The sequence below is a fragment of the Pseudopipra pipra genome, chromosome 1 (genome assembly GCF_036250125.1).
Source record: "Pseudopipra pipra isolate bDixPip1 chromosome 1, bDixPip1.hap1, whole genome shotgun sequence".
NCBI lineage: Eukaryota > Metazoa > Chordata > Aves > Passeriformes > Pipridae > Pseudopipra > Pseudopipra pipra.
In genome coordinates this window covers 51,297,871-51,313,418 of record NC_087549.1, presented here as the reverse complement: position 1 = coordinate 51,313,418, position 15,548 = coordinate 51,297,871, and the positions used below count along the sequence as shown (strand labels likewise).

Genomic DNA, 15,548 nt, shown 5'->3' with positions numbered 1-15,548 from the left:
GAAGACAAGAAACAGATGTAACTGTACTTTTCCGAGTTAATAATTTCAGAATTTGACAGAAAACTATCATTTTGTAGGTTTCTCCATATGAGGATCACCCCTGCTACCCCTGTGACTGCGACCCATTCGGCTCTCTGAGTTCTGACTGTGTTAAAGATGAGCACCATTCTGACTCGCAGCGTGGTAAGGGAGCAGGAAGTGCCTTTTCCCTGAGCTTCAAATCTGGCTGTATTTCTAGTTTGAGGGAACACTTACCTACCTTTGAATGGCTGGCTGTTAGGTACCACTTCAAAGCAATGGTAAATCTTTAGGAAGGTGAGGCTGAGGCATAACACAATTTTATGATTTTAAGGTAGGTCAAGTCCCTGAATGTGTTCTGTTGGGATTGTGGGCTCCTACTATGTAAAGCAGCATGAGGGATTGAGATCTAACACTGTTGTTTGTGAATGCTGTTACAGCTGTCACAAAATCCATTTTGCTGCAGTTTCTGTGCATCTGGTATTTTAGCATGAAAAATAGGTGGTGAGACTGACCTTATGCCAAGTATCTGTGTGGAATATAACATAGAATGTAATAAAAAAGGAATGCTGAATTATTACATCCTCTGAGACATCTTGAAAACAGCCTATTGCCTGCTCTTATTTATTTTTATCTCTTCTTTTGCTATTCAAGGAACTTGGCCAGGTCAGTGTCAATGCAGAGAAGGTTACGCAGGAGAAAAATGTGATCGTTGTGCATTTGGTTATCAGGGCTATCCAAACTGCCTGCGCTGTAACTGCAGCCTGATTGGTAGCATTAATGAAGATCCATGCATGGAACCTTGTCTTTGCAAAGTGAGTACTGAACTGTCATTTTTGTTTAAAATTGAATCTGTGCACTGATTTGTAAACTCCTTTTTAGTAGTGAAGTTACTTCATTAACTGGGGAGATCACTTCTTTTATAGGGAGTACCCTGGTGTAACTGTACACCTGACAACCTAGAACTTGAAATTACTAACTATTCTCTGTACTGAAAAATATGGTAATTTATATAGAGTAGTTCTGTATGTTACTGATACAAAATTTGCTATAATAATGGGCCAGGGTGACATTAAAATGAAATAAAACTGTACATGTGAATGTGAGGGAGTCACAGAGAGAATGAATGTATGCCTAGCAGTATTTAGTTTTAGGGGTGAGCTGATATTTCTCTTTGAAGTGATTGATTTCTTGTAAAAAACTGGATGTGTTTAAGACATCTGCTTTGTGTGAGGAAACAGCAGGCGTTTGGAAAGAACTGTTGGAACAATTGCACTAGGCGTATGTATGAAACACGATTTAATTATTCAATTGCAAAGTATAAACCATAAAAAAATGTTTAAAGAGAGAATTTTGCAGCCTTTTATATTTTGGTAAATATCCAAACCCCTTAAAATGTCTTGCAGCTGTAGATACTGCTGAATTTAATTACAAAGCTGTATGTTAATATTTAAAGAAGTTACTTAATTTTCTGAACCAAATGTTAGCTAGTAGTTTATGTATTTGTTGCCAAGTATGACAATGAACAGGAGCCAAAAAAACGTGGTTTGTTTGACAATTTTTCTGAAAATTCTGAGTCCTTTTGCATAATTTATCTGATCCAAAATATCAAACATATAAATAACCAGAGTCTGGAAGAAAGAAATGGCTCCAGTAGCCAATTTCAATATGAAAAAAGGGATACAACCTTTTTGACTGATTTTGAGCTAGAGTAATGCTATATCAGCCAATGCTGGTGAAAATTTTGTTACAAACTGGACAAGAAACTGCCCCCTTTCAGTGCCGTAATGGGCATGAGCCTGGCATACAAAATTTTTAGGTCAGATCACTAAGAGTGTCACCAGCCATCAGGCCACCCTAAAGAGATGAAAGGAGAAAAGTTGTGTGCTCCAAATATCAGGTGAAGGAAACAGGATTTGTAAGACTTGGCAGGCTCTGTGAACACAGTAGAGCAAGCATAAAACAAGAATAGTTTTATACGCTGCCTTGCATGATACTTGATCTTTCACGAAACACAACTCTCGAGGCCTAGTCATTGGGTAAGATTTTTATTTTTCATTAAGAAATAAATAATTTCTGTGTAATAATGTTGCAGAGACAGTGAAATATGTGATTCAAATGCATCATAAGATTGAGAAATAAAAAAGCTGAAAAGACCATATAAATCCTATTTTTGTAAAAATCCAAGATTTTAAAATCTCTTTATCTCGGGAGCCACTTTACCTGAGATTTTTTCCAAGTTTGGGTATTAACAAACACAAGCAGTCATCCTCAGCCTTTGAGTCAGAGTTGGGGATCACAAGTTTTTAATATGCTTTGCAAAACCCACATGTACTTTGCTTACAAAAGCACATAACCTGCCTGTTTAGGGAGGTCTTACATAAACTTGACATACCAAACACTGCAGACGAAGAGACAGCTGGAAGTCTCAGATTTCTCTCTAGTAAGCCTGAAAGTTGCTCTATGGAACCAAATCTGATGTAAGTCTGGAATCTGGAGTGATTCTTTTGACTGAAGTGAGGGTACCCTGGTAACTGCTTCTGAAAGCAGAATTTGGTCTGCAGGTTTTGCATTTCACATGGCAATGCAGAGCTCATCTAGGCCTCCTCAAAACAGAAAGGAAGTTGTGCTTCACTTGTACGCTCTGCAGCCTTGGTGTCCTAACCCATATGTATCTGGGAATTGTGTGGGGTGCTCTGTGAAGTTCTCTTTGCCTTTGTAGTGGAATTTTCCCCTAGTGGAAACCAAAGGTTGAGATGGGAGAGTGGTATGTGTCCAGATTTTGTCCTGATGCAAGGCTAGGACATTATTAGAATCTTGTCCCTGGCAGTAGGAAATGTTCTGTATGTTACTGTGTAGATATGTCCATGGAGATCTACTATTTACACAGCTTTGTGGGCATTTATCGAGTATCTCTGCTGGTCTGTCTGTCAGCAGCAATTGTCTATAAACTTTTTGATGAAATAACCACATATTGGCTGTACAAATTTTACATTAAAAAAAATACTGGTTGTATTGTTTTGGCTTTATTAAAGTCTGCATTGAAAGAGATATGTAGCAGTATGCTCTGAACTACCCAATTTGCATGGTAAAGAGGCAGCAGGCCAGCAAAAGTAGCTAAAGGAGTGTAGCCCCTCTGTTTTTGGAGTAGGAGTTTCTGGACCTTAGCCAGAGCATACTGGGAGGAAGAGCTGCCAGCCATTACAAGTATATGTGGTGTTCTTCCAGAAGAGATGGCAGCAGTAGGGGGGAGCACAGTGTAAATATTAATAGAAGGTTGAGGAACCGTTGTCTTGATGCTGCCTGTGGTAGCTCCAAGAGCCTGGCCTTAAAAGTGAACTTTCTGGATTTTGTCTGGTGAGCTATCTGAAAGGTAATGCGTCTGGATTCAGTAAACGTGAGAATTTATCTCCAGAGCAAACTACAAAGTCAAGCTACCAGAGAAGTAGACTGGCAAGATGGCAGAAGCTTTTCAAACACTGCCTGTGTGCTGAAATTTTACTGCAATAGAGCCCTTGCTGGGACTTGTTTAGATTTTGATGAACTGGCAAATTCTGATGAATTTTTCTAATCAGTTTCAGTTTTAAACTGTGAGTCTTATTCAATAATCCTGCTGTGCTGAAATGTGTTTTCTTTTATAACCTTCTGAATGCTGTTGTGCCTAAATCCTATCTAATCCACTGTATTTGTTACCATAATAATGCTGATGTGAACCAAATGTTATATGCCTTTGACAGGAAAATGTAGAAGGCGAAAACTGTGATCTCTGTAAACCAGGATTCTACAATTTGCAAGAAAGAAATCCTCAGGGCTGCACAGAGTGTTTCTGCTTTGGTGTTTCTGATGTCTGTGACAGTCTTACATGGCCTATCAGTCAGGTATTTATATGTTCTGTCCATGACCTAATATTCTTTCCTCAGGCAGCTGTGAAATATTTCTCTTTGACATGTGCCCAAGTTAACTGCAAATTCTGGTATGCATCTCCTTACAGAGGAATGGATTTTCAGTATCATTAGGCAACTCTGAGGTAGTCAGCATCACAGTGCGTGTTTTTGCCCCACTGGCTTGCAGTAATATCAGAAACATTGGGTAGTGGAGGCTGCAGTAATGCACTGGAAAAAATGCGTTTTTTTCTGACTGGTTTTTTCATTCTGAAGCGATGAACCCAAACCTGTTTCCTTGCTCTCATACCTATTGGACAAGGCCAGAGTGACCTGGCAATATTCCCAATACTCTTTCTTAGCACACAGTGATTTAAATATCACTGTCTTCTGAATAGACAGTTCTTGAGTTAGGGGGCTTTGGGGACACTATTTTTCATCCAAATTCCTTATGTATCTTTGCAGAGCTAGTCACGCTCTAGTCTCCTGATTTGCGTGCCAATAAAAAGGGAGAAAAAATACATCAAATTGACTGGAATTCTAAGATGATTCTGTAAAACTCTCAGTGAGAAGAACAAAATTCTCTCATCTTGCTCCCACTTTTGGGACTGTGGATTTCACTTTTCTGCAGCTCAGTGCTATCTATAAATGGGGATGATCAGCCTCATAGCCTTGGAAGTTCTGTATTTTTGTCTTGGGGAATTGCATCGGTATAATGTTAATTCTGTTGGAAGGATGAAAAATCACACTCATTATATTTTTGTTCCTGTCTACTAGAGAGGTGGAGACTATCTTATTCTGAAGTAGCATATTTGCATATATTGGGTGTCAGACATGGCTAATGAAAGTGCTCTATATCCATCAGTTTGAATTAATATCTTGGAGAGGGTGAATGCTTTCTCAGTGACCCAAAGCCTGAATTCCATTGATATTACTATTCTTTCTTGCAGATATCAGACATGACTGGATGGCTTGTTACTGATCTGTATAATGCAAGGAGTGTGCAACCTCAGAGAAACCAATTTGATGGACCTCGTCAAATCAGTGTTAACAACACTGAGGCTGTGAAAGTGCTGAAACATACTTATTACTGGTCAGCACCTGAGACATATCTGGGAAATAAAGTAAGTACTCACCTAGGGATTCAAAACTCCTTTATAGTTTCTCTGTCTTAACCATAACCTATTGGTCTAAATATATAGTTTTTGTAACTCAAAATTACGCATAAGCCCTGGTATTACGAAACTTCCCAATCTTATCTCTGCTCTTCAAATCATACTGTTCCTGTCCAGACATTCCCAGTACCCTCTTTTTGCTCTTTGAGCTCATCCATCTCCCTACTTTCTACTCTGCCTGTCCTTGACAAAATATGTCTCTTTTTCTCTTGACTGTTACTGACTTATATGCTCACATTCCCCATATTCTTAGTTCCTATCCCGAAGCTTACACCATTCATAAGCCTTGTCCAATACAGTAGACAGGACCATTAAATTCCCTTACCTGTCTCTTGTCCATCTTCTGTTTTGCATGTATTAGTTTTCAGCCAACTAGTCTTTAATTTTTGCCCTGGTTGCTAGCTAAAGCTCTGGGTCTCCTATTTGTTGCAGCAAAATCACAGAATAGTTGAGGTTGGAAGGGACCTCTGGAAGTCATCTTGCCCAATCTCCCTGCTCAAACATGGTCACCTAGAGCAGGTTACCCAGCACCATGTCCAGAGAGCTGGTTCTGAGTATCTTCAGGAATGGAGACTCCACAACCTCCCTGGGCAACCTGTACCACTGCTTGGTCACCCTCACAATAAAAGTGATGTTCAGAGGGAACTTCCCATGTTTCAGGTTGCGGTCATTTGTGGCCTCTTGTCCTGGCGCTGGACACAATTAGAAAGAATCTGGCTCCATCCTATTTGCACCCTCCCTTTAGGTGTTTGTATATATCGATGAGATCTCCCTGAGCCTTCTATAGTCTGGACAGTCCTGCTACTATCAGTCTTTCCTCTTACGAAAGATGCTCCAGTTTTTTAATCATTTTAATGGCTCTTTGCTGGACTCTTTCCAGTGTGTCTGCCTTTCTCTTGTACTGGAAAGCCCAGAACTGGAGTCGGAACTCCAGCTGTGGCCTCACCAGTGGTGAGTAGAGAGGAACCTTGCAACCTTATCTTTAATTTTTTTCAATCCAGTCTCTGCCCATGCAGCCCTGTTTTATTAGTATAGTCACATAGTAAATGAAAACAAGTCTTAAGAAGTGTAACCTTAAGGAGTAGCTTTTGCGCAGGGCAACCCTCACTCAAATTGTGATCTCTTATTCATTTTATATAGGTCTAACTGTTGGTTAACTTACTTTGAAGTAGTCAGCAGCAGTTGTGGGGCTAAGGACTCTGAAAGGTGGAGCATGGAATGTGAATAACTCCAGCGTGCTGTGCCCCTTGGCTAGGATGATTGTGTATACCTCTGCTATTTGTTGAAAGCCCTGTAAGTGTTTCACTGAATGAGGGCACTTACTTGAATCACCTGTAGTGCCTTGAGCTAGCTTTCACCACCTGTACGGCAACAAGCCAGTGCTTGTCCCTGTGCTGATATATATGGATGGCATGTTAATTTTTTCCTGGAAAGTGGTATTTGTAAGCCATATACTCCTATAATTTGGACATTGTACTGACCCGTGTAATTTCTTTGTGTTAGTTGGAGGTTATCGTGTTGTTAAGACTTTGCTTTTTATTCTTTCAGCTCACAGCTTTTGGTGGAGACTTGAAGTATACGGTATCTTATGACATTCCAATGGAGAGTGTGGACAGTGATATAGTATCTAGTGTGGATGTCATCATTCAGGTGAATTTTTTTTTCAGCTTGTTACTATTCAGACATTATTAGGAATCTATGAAGGAGTTAAAAAAAATAAAATAATACTTCTGTAGTAGTAGTTTTGTCAGTTTTAAGTCCCTTAAAAATCACTATCAAGATTTTATTGCTACTTATTGCTCTGATTTTCTGACCCATTTGTCTGAAATTTTAGGTATTCAATATTAGTTTTAAATGATAAATACCTAAAATTCAATCTGTGTGTAAATGGGTGAGGTGTTTATTACCATTTCTACAAAGCTGTTTACAAAACTACAGTAAACTTGAAGAACTTGCATTTATGAAACAGATGAGTGTTCTTGCTGGTTGCCTATTTTTCTAGATTTATCTTGTAGTTAAAAAATAAGGCTCTATATTGAATCCAGGCACCTCCCGAAGCATTATTTTTTAATATATACATAGCAATAAAACAAAGGAGAGAGGAGATTCTGTTTTGTAGAGGTGTTCGATTTTTGAAATTTAATTTATTCTTTTCCAAAAGAAAAGTATTTCTAAAGTTTCTGAACCAAAAAAGAATGGGATTGTGGTCTTCCTTGAAGCCATGGAAAATTTAGACCTTTTACTTACCTAATGCAAGAAATCTAGTTTGATTGACTCTTTTCTGTATTTCATGGGTGTATATTTGACACTAAATGTAATTGTTTAATAAAATTTACATACAAATGTGGAAAATGTTTTCTCTGTCTTTCAATTTCAGGGTAATGGGCAGATTCTGAGTACAAGAGCAGCGGGCTTGTCATTACAGCCGTACGAGGAGTACTCTAATGCGGTGAGATTCGTACCGGAGAATTTCATAGAGTTCAATACAAAAAAAGCTATAGACCGGGAAATGTTGATGACTGTTCTGGTAAATGTGACCCATCTTCTGATCAGGGCCAACTACAACATTGCCAAGAAAGCTGTGTACAGGTGAGTGAGACAAAATATTTAAGTTCATCTATATACTTCTATGATTTTTCTGCGTATGAGTCACTATTCGTAGAATATTCCTGAGGTTTTATGTTAATATTTTCTAGAAAAAATGTTATTTATTGAATTTTCTCAAGACCAGTCTTGTCCTCAAAATAAAGTTATTTGGAGTGTGTGGAAAGGGGCATTTGGTTTCAAAGATATCTCATAGCAGAAACATTGTTTTGTGCTTTAAAGGAATACTGCAGAAAAGCTTTATTACAATGGCTGCTTTGTTTAGAGGGAAATACCTCTAAGCTCTCAACAGTATGCTTGTTTTGGTATGTGGCAAGTTAATCCTGACTATTGGAAACCTGTCAGTAAAGACATTGGTTGTAATTTCTTTTGATGTTTTTTTGTAGATGTTATTGACACTCATCTCTAAGAGAGTGGTTAATTGGAAAATTGTGCTGGAATGGACTAGCTGATCATTCCGTGGTCTCAAACCAACATTGACAGTATCTGCGTCAGACCACAAAGATCTCTGTTTTACCTGTTCTCCAAGATACAGGAATAAAGTTTTATCACTCTCCAGGGAATAAGCTCATCCTGTTTTTTCTTAGTTTCCTTAGACTCACGAACAGCCTTTCTTCCTCATTCCCTAATTTGGTAGCATTTTGTACCAATAAAATAGGACTTGATAGCAAATTTGCTTTGTGCCTTTTTGTGCACCAACACCATTCTGGGTGATATTTATGTCCACTTAGGTATAGTGTGTTCATCTTTATGGAATGTTTGTAAAGATTTCTTAACAAAATTTTGCATGTGGCGGAGAAGATTGTCTCTGCTGCAAAATGCCACTGTTTGTAGTAAGAGATCTTTTGTTCTGTTGTGTTCAGTATCAATGAGCTGGTGCTGTTTCTCCCTACTTACCCACCTGTGATACGTGTCCATTTTAAACATGGTGCCAGTAAAGCTGTCTTACTTCAGGACAGCTATAGAAGTCTGGCCCACTGAGGTACCACTAATACCACAACAGAGGGGAAGGGTTTTGTTTAAACCACTCCACAGGAGAAGAGACAATTATTAGTAATAATGATGATAACAGGAGGAAGGCACATCTACTCCCGGAATTGGAAATGCTGTGATAAGACAATGATCATAGACTTTTTACAGCAGAGGTTTGTGCCTGTTCCTCAGCTGTCCCTGCCAGGGATCAGCACTCGGTGGTGTTACTTACTTAGAAGCAAACTCCTGTTCAGAATCAAATCTGGGGAACAAATGATGTTTTCAAACTTGATCCTAGGCTGGACTCCGTGACTTTGGATACTGCAAGTGCAAATGTTATAGATCTTTCTTCAGCACCAGATGTGGAATTCTGTGAATGTCCTCAAGGTTACACAGGAATATCATGTGAGGTAACCTCTTACAGTGTTTTATGTATGCAAAATTATCTCCTATCGAAAGGGATCAAAGTTTTAAAGGCAGGCTGCCTTTAATTATACTGCCATAAAAGTATATGTTCTGTGGTGAATTGCTGCTTACTATACACAACGCTGTAGATATTTTCTTTCAGATGCGCTAAATGGGATTGTAAACTTATTTCTTAGTTCTTTTTGGTGGCACTAAAAGATGATGTTGCACTTCAGAATATCAGTGTTGCAGAGAGATCAGCTGTGAAAGCTCTGTGAAGCTGTTTTGAGCTTACCTTACTCATTAATAGAACTTTTTATGGATCTGAATCATGTACAGTTTATTTCTGTTATGTGTCATTAAGTTTATGGGGGCAATAAAGAACCTTAGCAGGGAGGAAAGCCAGCTTTTGGAAGAACCCACAAGGGTCAAATGTGTTGTGGAAGGTGGTGTCTTGTATATCAGTGAATAGAAGATTAGAGAGGCACAGCCCCATCTGCAGAATAGCAGGAATTATTTTGACAAATAATTTTGCTACGAAGCCTTGTGCCATAGCACTGTTAATGATTCTGCAGATGAGGTAAAACATCTGGTTTTTATATTACCCCATAATAAAGAACTTCACATGTTAAACCGCACAAAACTTTTGTGCCTCCAGGGGACAAAGAGCTGAATTAAAGTTTTATGAAGTTAATTCTTATCCCCTTTATTCAGTGCAAGTAAAAAACAACCTCCAGAAAAGAGCTACAGTGACATCAATAGAGTTGAAAGAGCATTCAGTTACCACAGCGTGAATGAATTAGATGGTGGGTGGTCAGAAGTGCACTCTTTGAAAATGTTTTGATGTGTACTTTCAACACAGATAAAGCTACTGCTTTTTCCCCCTAATTTCTTTTCAGTCCTGTCTCCCTGGGTTCTACCGTGTGGATGGAATACTCTTTGGAGGTATTTGTCAACCCTGCAAGTGCAACGGGCATGCAACTGAGTGTGATATTCATGGTGTTTGCTTTGTAAGTCACCCTTCAAAGTGTTTTGTGTTTTAAGCATCTATTTAGAAGTTAAGAGAGCATTTTGACTGTGGGAGACAAGTTTACAGTGTACGTACATTTCAAGCTGTGGGTACCAAGTGTTTATTTTTCTTGCTTTTCATTGTTTAGTTTGTTACTGCAAATGTGTTCGATACGTAAAATATATTTAAGTATGTGTATAAGCAATGTGGCTGGTTTCTAAAATTCTAAAATTTAGGAAAAAAGAATTGGGATTTGATGTTACGACTCAGAAAAAGAAATCAAACACTTGTTTTCAAAGTTTATGCTGTTCTTCATGGCTTGAAGAATGACTTCCTTGAATGTTATACTGCGTGCAGACTGCTGTAGGAATCCCTCAGGGGCTGAAAAACCATCAAGAGAAAATACAGGAAGATTTTTTCCATGTCTCACAGGCTTGCCAACACAACACGACAGGACCTTTCTGTGATAAGTGCTTGCCTGGCTTCTATGGAAGTCCATCCCAAGGGACATCTGAGGACTGCCAGCCCTGTGCATGTCCTCTCAGTTCTGCTGCAAACAAGTAAGCTGCTTATGTGAGACTATCCTTTGCCTCTTCAGCAAAACCAGAAAGCGAGATAAAGTAAAACGTCATGAAATCTGAAGAAGAGAGAAAAGGGCTTTTTTAACTCCATGATTTGATTATATCTCATAGAAACATTTTTTTTTTCCAGGTCCACAAATGCATAGACCAGGCTAAGAGAGGCTGAGTGAACTGGTGCAATTTGTGCATGGTGGTTGAAAGTAATAATTCAACCTGTCCTTGAACTTGGCAGCAAAATCGCGGTTATCTTTCATGTTGTTTCAGAAAACAGCAGAAGGGCAGAAGTGTTGCATGTGAAAAAGAGGAACTCAGTACAGAAATTGTACAGATTTGCCAGAATGAGAGCCAAGTTTTTAGGAACTTTTAAAATCTTCCATTAAAAGAAAAAAAAAAAAACTTCAAAAAGAGTTTTTGAAAATTATGCCTTATTTTGACATATTGTAATGTTTAAAACATTGATGTTAAGCTAGAAAACATTGCAATTACATGATTATATAGATAGTTGCGTGGACTTGAAGGGTGGATATTGAATGTTTGTAGAAATCTTGTGATTCTGTGTATTGATACCGACTGCCATAAATATTGTTGATAGTTTCAGTCCTACTTGCCAGCTGAGTGAAGAAGGTGGAATTGTCTGTGACAACTGTCTTCCAGGCTATACTGGTTCTCAGTGTGAAAGGTATGTACACTAACTTTGGGTAAAATATCTGTATCATTGCCATCACTAAGTGTGCATCTTGCCTTGAATTGTTCATACCACATGTACAGAACATTCCTAATAAAATTTTCCTTTCCATTTTGTCTTTCCTTGTAACACAGAGACACCGTATATTAAAATTTAATAGGAAATAGTCCCTTTAGTGGGAAGAATGTATAATATGACCACATTCCAGCTAAAGTTTTTAAACTCTCATGCAGGTGTGCTAATGGTTACTATGGAAATCCACTCATGCCTGGACAATCATGTGCTCCTTGTGAATGCAATGGGAATGTAAACCCTCAAGAAGATGGCCACTGTGATACCTTCACAGGACAGTGCTTGAAATGTCTGGGAAATACAGCAGGTCACCACTGTGAAAAGTGTGCTGATGGGTATTATGGGGATGCAGTGATTGACAAAAACTGTCGTGGTAAGCCATAATGATTACTCTTAAAATTTAAAGAACACAAAAATGTGGTGTACATGTAGCAAAATGCATGGGCAAATATGCACCTTTACTGACAGACTTAATATTCAAGTTGTGAGTTGGCAAGTACAAGTTGAAAATTATGGTGTTGGATTAGGCTGAGGAGGGGGAATGTATTATCCTGGGATCTGACACTTGATATCCCTGAAACTCATAGGCTTACTTTCCCTCCAGTGGTGTGCTGTATGCATTTCCTACTTCTGAATGTCACATATAGGGCTGGAAGAAACAAACTTCTCAAATGTAGCCATTCAGAGGTGTTTTTTTTTTCTTTTAGCCCAAATGCACAGGCATTACTGTAGTATATTAGTATCTGTGAGATATAAACAGGTGAAGCACAATGTACACCAAATTTGGAATTCTGTACAATAATGAGTGCATATAGGTACACATGAATAATTTTTCATTTTGTTTCTTTTTGTCTGAAGCCTGTGCATGCCATGTGAATGGTTCTCTTTCAAGTACTTGTCAACAAGAGACAGGTATCTGTTCCTGCAAATCAAATGTGATTGGAGAAAGATGTGATAAATGCTTGGTAAGCAAATATTTACCTGTTGCTAAGATATACACGTTCTTGTCTTCCTCTATCTATAGATTTTGATCCAAGCAGATACAGAGATATAGCAACAAGCATATTCGGTGGAGAGGGGACCTGTTGCTGGAGGAGAGACCAAAGTTTGTCTCAACAGGCCTTTGCAATTGCAAATTGCTCTGCATGTACTCTTTGCAGATGTGAAGCTATGTAGTTGACTGAGCACCCTTCTGTGTAGGGCTGTTCAGGGTGCAGTCACGCTGGCTTACCAAAAAAACAAACCAAAAAATGATAACAAACTTGAAGAGATCTTAGGGCTGTGCTTCTGTAAAATGAAGTCTTAATGGGAACATCAGAAGAAACGTAGTTGGTGATAATAAATACATCATGGCTGAATGCCAAAAAGGGTTTCATCTAAAAGACAAGACTGTTATAAGAACAAGTAAATATTCACTGGTGATACAAACCAGTGAATATTTACAATATTTACAAAGCAGTTTCTGGGCCATGCTAAGTGTAAAACTGCATCAAAGACCAGAGCAGGAAATCTGTGCCCAGTAACTGCCCTCGTGCCAGCCCAGCTGAATGACTTTCAATCCACATGTATCATAAGTCACTGACCAGCTCTGTTCTAGGCTTTCATTCATAGTCACAGATAGCTGTGCATGATCAGCACAGCCCCCCCTCATCTCATGCAAGTCTTTAAATTAAAATAACATCAGATTTCAAAACATAGTGTCTTATTCGTGAGGGTGGAGGACCACAAGAGCATTTCAGTGTTCAGCTTTTCACCTGAGTTTATATGGTATACTTGCGTGTAGGTGGGAGCAGTGAGGAGATAAGGCCAGGGAGTCTTCCCACAGCAGACACACAGTGTTGACCAGTATTCATGCAGGTCAGACATCATGGAAAGTAAACAAGAGAAAACAAGAGTGTATATTGTATTGTTTTCAAAAATTTATGAATCATAGCTGAAATCTATTTATTTCTTGTCCAACAGAATGGTTATTATGGCCTGCTTACTGGACTTGGCTGCATTCCCTGCAACTGCAGTCAATTTGGCTCAGTCTCCGAGGACTGCAATCATCAGGGGCAATGTCACTGTGTACCAGGAGTGACTGGAGAAAAGTGTGATCGTTGTGCTCACGGCTTCTATGCATTCCAGGATGGTGGCTGCACACGTAAGCTCTGATCCATGATCCTTTTAGAGTTTGTATGGAATTTCTTTCCGCAATGTATGTTGAACTCTGGCAAAGGTCAGTTGTTTTGATGACTGTATGGAAGAATCTGCAGAAAGGTCTACTAATACTTTGATTAAGCTGGAGAACAAAACATTTCTTTGCTTATCGTGTGGTTCCTTGTAAAAGGTGATGACTATGAAATAACTCATAAAGGGTGCATGAGAGAAACATCACATCCTCAATAGCTCCTTTGTCTCTTCAATAAAACCCTTCAGTCCTACAGAGGGAATAAAACCTTTTTTTTTCTGCAACTGTAAAAGTGAAGAGCTACTACTCTTAAAGATTTTTACTTTATTTTTTCCATTCAGTTCTTAAATATATATTTCATGCTTTGATAAGATATTGATTCTATTTTCCCATCATTGCCTGGGTGTGTACTACTTTTAGTCATGATAAGGAAGAAAATGTTCATCCAAAGGGAGAACATGCCATCAAAAACTAATTTATCATGCTAACAAGATACCTTTTCAACACAGTATAGCTAAAGGAATGCCTACTGTTTTTCCAACCAGACAGAAACACTCTTTTCATATCTCAAATAGTACAGTAAAATGAAATATACAGTGAGATTATGGGATGGGATTATGTTTTGAAACACATACACTGTGTCTTTACTAAGAATCAAAGATCCCTTAGTTACCTTTAACCATTTCAGTATTGGAAATTTTATAAATGTTTTAAAACAATAAAACCACTTTTCTCAACTGCTTTTTAGCTGGAATAGTACTGCATTTCTTAAATAGACAAGTGTTTCTTGCAGTTATTAGTTATAATAAAAAGTTATCCATCCCTATTATTCCATAAGCAATTCCTTAGATTAATATTTTCTCCTGATGAGTTTTATATCTTCTGTAATAGAATTGTTTTCCTACAGATTTACTCTTCTCCACAGTAATTTTGTTTAGCTCTGTTGATTCCCCCATGGAAATGCAGCATTGCTTTTTAAAACACAAAATAGGCCAAGTCAAGAAGCAATAATGGGATTCCAATAAAAAGATGAAATGTCACTGTGGTTATAATTTGTTTCTCAGTGATTAGGATGGCAAGGGGTTCCTAGTGGAATGGGCAAACTGTACTGCACAATTAAGAAAAATAAGACCATAGGTGGTCTTGGAGTTTTATCTCTGTAGCTCAAGCAAGGATGAAGTTATAGAATTTGATTCTGTTTCTCTTGCAGCCTGTGACTGTGCCCATACTCAGAACAACTGTAATGCTGATTCAGGCCAGTGCATTTGTCCCCCTCACACTCAGGGACAGAAATGTGAACTCTGTGAAGAAAATCACTGGGGACTGTCTCCTAAACTTGGCTGCAAGGTATGGTAGTCTGCATGAAAAGCCATGGCTGTTAAAAGAAATTCTTCCTTTACAGAATTGGTCTCTTGTTTTGAGAACCATGATCTTTATTCTCTGTCTCAAAGTGTTAGTGCAACATGCTCTAACATTAGAACAAAAACCAAACACCAACACAACAACAGAGTGCACAGTGTTTATTGACTAACCTTTTTAGAAAGCTATCTTTGAAAATACTGATCAGAATGCTTATTCTGGATAGGTGCATAGTTCACATTAAAATTGTGAAGTGCGTATTCTAACTTTTAGTTGTTTGAATAGTGTTACTAAACCAGATTAATAGCAACAATTGGCAGCTGGGAACATAGTTTCTGTGCAAATCAAGAAGTGATGATACTATGTATTTAAGAACAATGGAATCTAGCTTATCTTGAATGTTACTGCAGGCGTTTTTTTTCTGAATATATGTAATTAAAATAGTATAATATGGTTAATGGTTCATGTATGGAACAATGGTAGCTCCCATTATCTCAGCTTAATACTAATGATTAAGCGGTAAAATGCCAAGTCAGTGCAGCTCCGATGAACAGCAACCATTTATGCAGTTAGGTTCATGCAGTAAATTCCTGACAGATATGGCATTGGGCCAATCT

General features: G+C 38.4%; 1 protein-coding gene across 1 annotated transcript in view; it reads left to right on the top strand.

Moving 5' to 3' along the window:
- LAMA1 (laminin subunit alpha 1) overlaps positions 1 to 15,548 on the top strand; it is a 100,705-nt gene that overhangs the window by 41,052 nt on the left and 44,105 nt on the right. The window contains exons 9-22 of the mRNA XM_064656504.1: positions 78 to 183; positions 673 to 833; positions 3,756 to 3,896; positions 4,850 to 5,023; positions 6,623 to 6,724; positions 7,452 to 7,663; positions 8,949 to 9,060; positions 9,955 to 10,065; positions 10,497 to 10,624; positions 11,238 to 11,324; positions 11,564 to 11,775; positions 12,261 to 12,367; positions 13,365 to 13,545; positions 14,783 to 14,919. Of these exons, the coding sequence (XP_064512574.1) occupies positions 78 to 183; positions 673 to 833; positions 3,756 to 3,896; positions 4,850 to 5,023; positions 6,623 to 6,724; positions 7,452 to 7,663; positions 8,949 to 9,060; positions 9,955 to 10,065; positions 10,497 to 10,624; positions 11,238 to 11,324; positions 11,564 to 11,775; positions 12,261 to 12,367; positions 13,365 to 13,545; positions 14,783 to 14,919 (1,971 nt within the window). The remainder of the gene's footprint in view (positions 1 to 77; positions 184 to 672; positions 834 to 3,755; positions 3,897 to 4,849; positions 5,024 to 6,622; positions 6,725 to 7,451; positions 7,664 to 8,948; positions 9,061 to 9,954; positions 10,066 to 10,496; positions 10,625 to 11,237; positions 11,325 to 11,563; positions 11,776 to 12,260; positions 12,368 to 13,364; positions 13,546 to 14,782; positions 14,920 to 15,548) is intronic.